Source organism: Apaloderma vittatum, unplaced genomic scaffold, assembly GCF_000703405.1.
Source record: "Apaloderma vittatum isolate BGI_N311 unplaced genomic scaffold, ASM70340v1 scaffold39284, whole genome shotgun sequence".
NCBI classification, from domain to species: domain Eukaryota; kingdom Metazoa; phylum Chordata; class Aves; order Trogoniformes; family Trogonidae; genus Apaloderma; species Apaloderma vittatum.
Window position 1 is genome coordinate 1 of NW_009713928.1, and position 2156 is coordinate 2156.

The 2156-nt window shown below is 59.5% G+C and overlaps 1 protein-coding gene across 1 annotated transcript; it reads left to right on the plus strand.

Annotated features, from left to right (window-relative positions):
• Positions 1–3: 3 nt before the first annotated feature.
• Positions 4–1973, plus strand: LOC104273277 (POU domain, class 6, transcription factor 1-like; the record flags this gene model as incomplete). The annotated part of the gene is made up of 2 exons (XM_009868547.1): positions 4–192; positions 1835–1973. Coding segments are annotated over 2 exons (328 nt in total), but the record flags the coding sequence as incomplete, so codon positions are not given.
• Positions 1974–2156: the final 183 nt, after the last annotated feature.

Genomic DNA, 2156 nt, shown 5'->3' on the forward strand with positions numbered 1-2156 from the left:
CCGTGGGTGGTGAACCCTCCCGCAGTGGCGGCGGCAAACCCTGCCCCGGCCCAGAACCTGCAGGTGCAGACGGTGACGCCGCAGCTGCTGCTCAATGCCCAGGGCCAAGTCATCGCCACGCTGGCCGGCAGCGCCATCCAGGCAGCCGCCGTCAAGAAAACCGGCACCCCCGAGCCCCCCGCCAAGACTGAGGTGAGCCACGGGCACGGGTCTGGTGGCCACAGGGCTTCGGGAGCATGGGAGCATCTTTGGGATGCAGCCACGTTGCTTTGGGAGCCAGCCACGTCGCTTTAGGGGCACATGAGTACCTTTGGGATGTGGACACGTTGCTTTTGGGGCACGTGAGTGTCTTTGCGACCTGGTCATGTGTCTTTGGGACCAGGCCACGTTGCTTAGAGACCCAGCCACGTTGCTTTGGGAGCACGTGAGCACTTTTGGGACCCGGCCACGTTGCATTAGGAGGACGTGAGCATCTTTGGGACCCAGACACCTGGCTTTGGGAGCATGAGAGCACCTTTGGGACATGGTGATGGTGCTTTGGGAGCAGCCTGGCCATGTGGCTTTGGGACTTGGCCACGCTGCTTTGAGGCAGAGCCATGTGGCTTTGGGAGCACGGGAGTACATTTGGGACCCGGTCACGTTGCTTTTGGGGCACGTCGAGTGTCTTTGTGACCTGACCCTGTGGCTTTGGGACCTGGCCACGTTGCATTAGGAGGACATGAGCATCTTTGGTGCCCAGAAACGTGGGCTTTGGGAGCATGAGAGCACCTTTGGGCATGGCCACGGTGCTTTGGGAGGATGTGAGCATCTTTAGGACCTGACCGTGTGGCTTTGGGACCGAGCCACTTGCTTTGGGACGCGGCCACATGACTTTGGGAGCAAATGTCTGCCTTTGGGATGCGGCCACGTTGCTTTTGGAGCATGTGAGTGCCTTTGCAACCTGGCTGCGTGGCTTTGGGACCTGGCCACGTTGTTTTGGGAGCTTGTGAGCACGTTTGTGACCTGGGCATGTGGATTTGGGACCCTGACATGTGGCTTTGGGAGCACGTCAGCGTGTTTGTGACCTGGCCATGTGGATCTGGCACTCAGCCACATTACTTTAGGAGGATGTGAGCACCTTTGGGACCCAGACATGTGGCTTTGGGACCTGACACGTTGGTTTGGGAGCATGTGAGCACCTTTGAGATGGAGCCACGTTGCTTTTGGAGCACGTTGAGCATCTTCGGGACCTGGCCATCCGGCTTTGGGACCCAGCCACATTGCTCTGGGATGTGGCCACATTGCTCTGGAAGCACAAGAGCATCTTTGGGACGTGGCTTCATTGCCTTGGGACCCAACCACGTGGCTTCAGGAGGACCTGAGCAGCTTTGGGACCTGGTCACATTGCTCTGGAAGCATGAGAGCATCTTTGGGTCCCAACCACATTGCTTTGGGTCCCAACCACATTGCTTTGGGTCCCAACCACATTGCTTTGGGTCCCAACCACATTGCTTTGGGTTCCAACCACGGTGCTTTGGGACTGTCCACGTTGTTTTGGGAGGACCTGAACAGCTCTGGGACCTGGTCACGTTGCTTTGGGACCTGCCCATGTTGTCTTGGGAGGACCTGAGCAGCGCTAGGACCCGGCCACGTTGCTTTGGGACCTGGTCACATTGCTCTGGAAGCATGAGAGCATCTTTGGGACCCAACCACGTTGCTTTGAGACCCAATCACGTTGCTTTGGAGCCTGTGAGCATCTTCAGGACACGTCCCGTCCTGCCCCTCAGTGCTGCCCCATGGGGCGTCTCTCTCTCTGTGGCCACTTTGGGGGTGCGGCCCCTCCCATCTGCCCCAGGTGCAGCCCATCCAGCCGGCCCCGGCTCTCTCCCAGCCGGCCGTGGTGATGGCAAACCCTGCCCCGGCGGCGAAGGCGTCCTCCACGCCCGTCCCCATCACCTGCTCGGAGACCCCCACCGTCAGCCAACTGGTCTCCAGTGAGTCACCTTGGGGGATACTGGGAGGGAAACACGCACTGGGATGCTCTGGGAAGAGGGATGCTGGGGTCTGGGGTCCACTAGGATAGGGAGAAGATGATGGGGATACTGGGGAAATACCAGAATCTGAGATCCCCTGGGGTGCTGGAGTGAGGAGAGGATGCTGGGAATACTGGAGGGGAT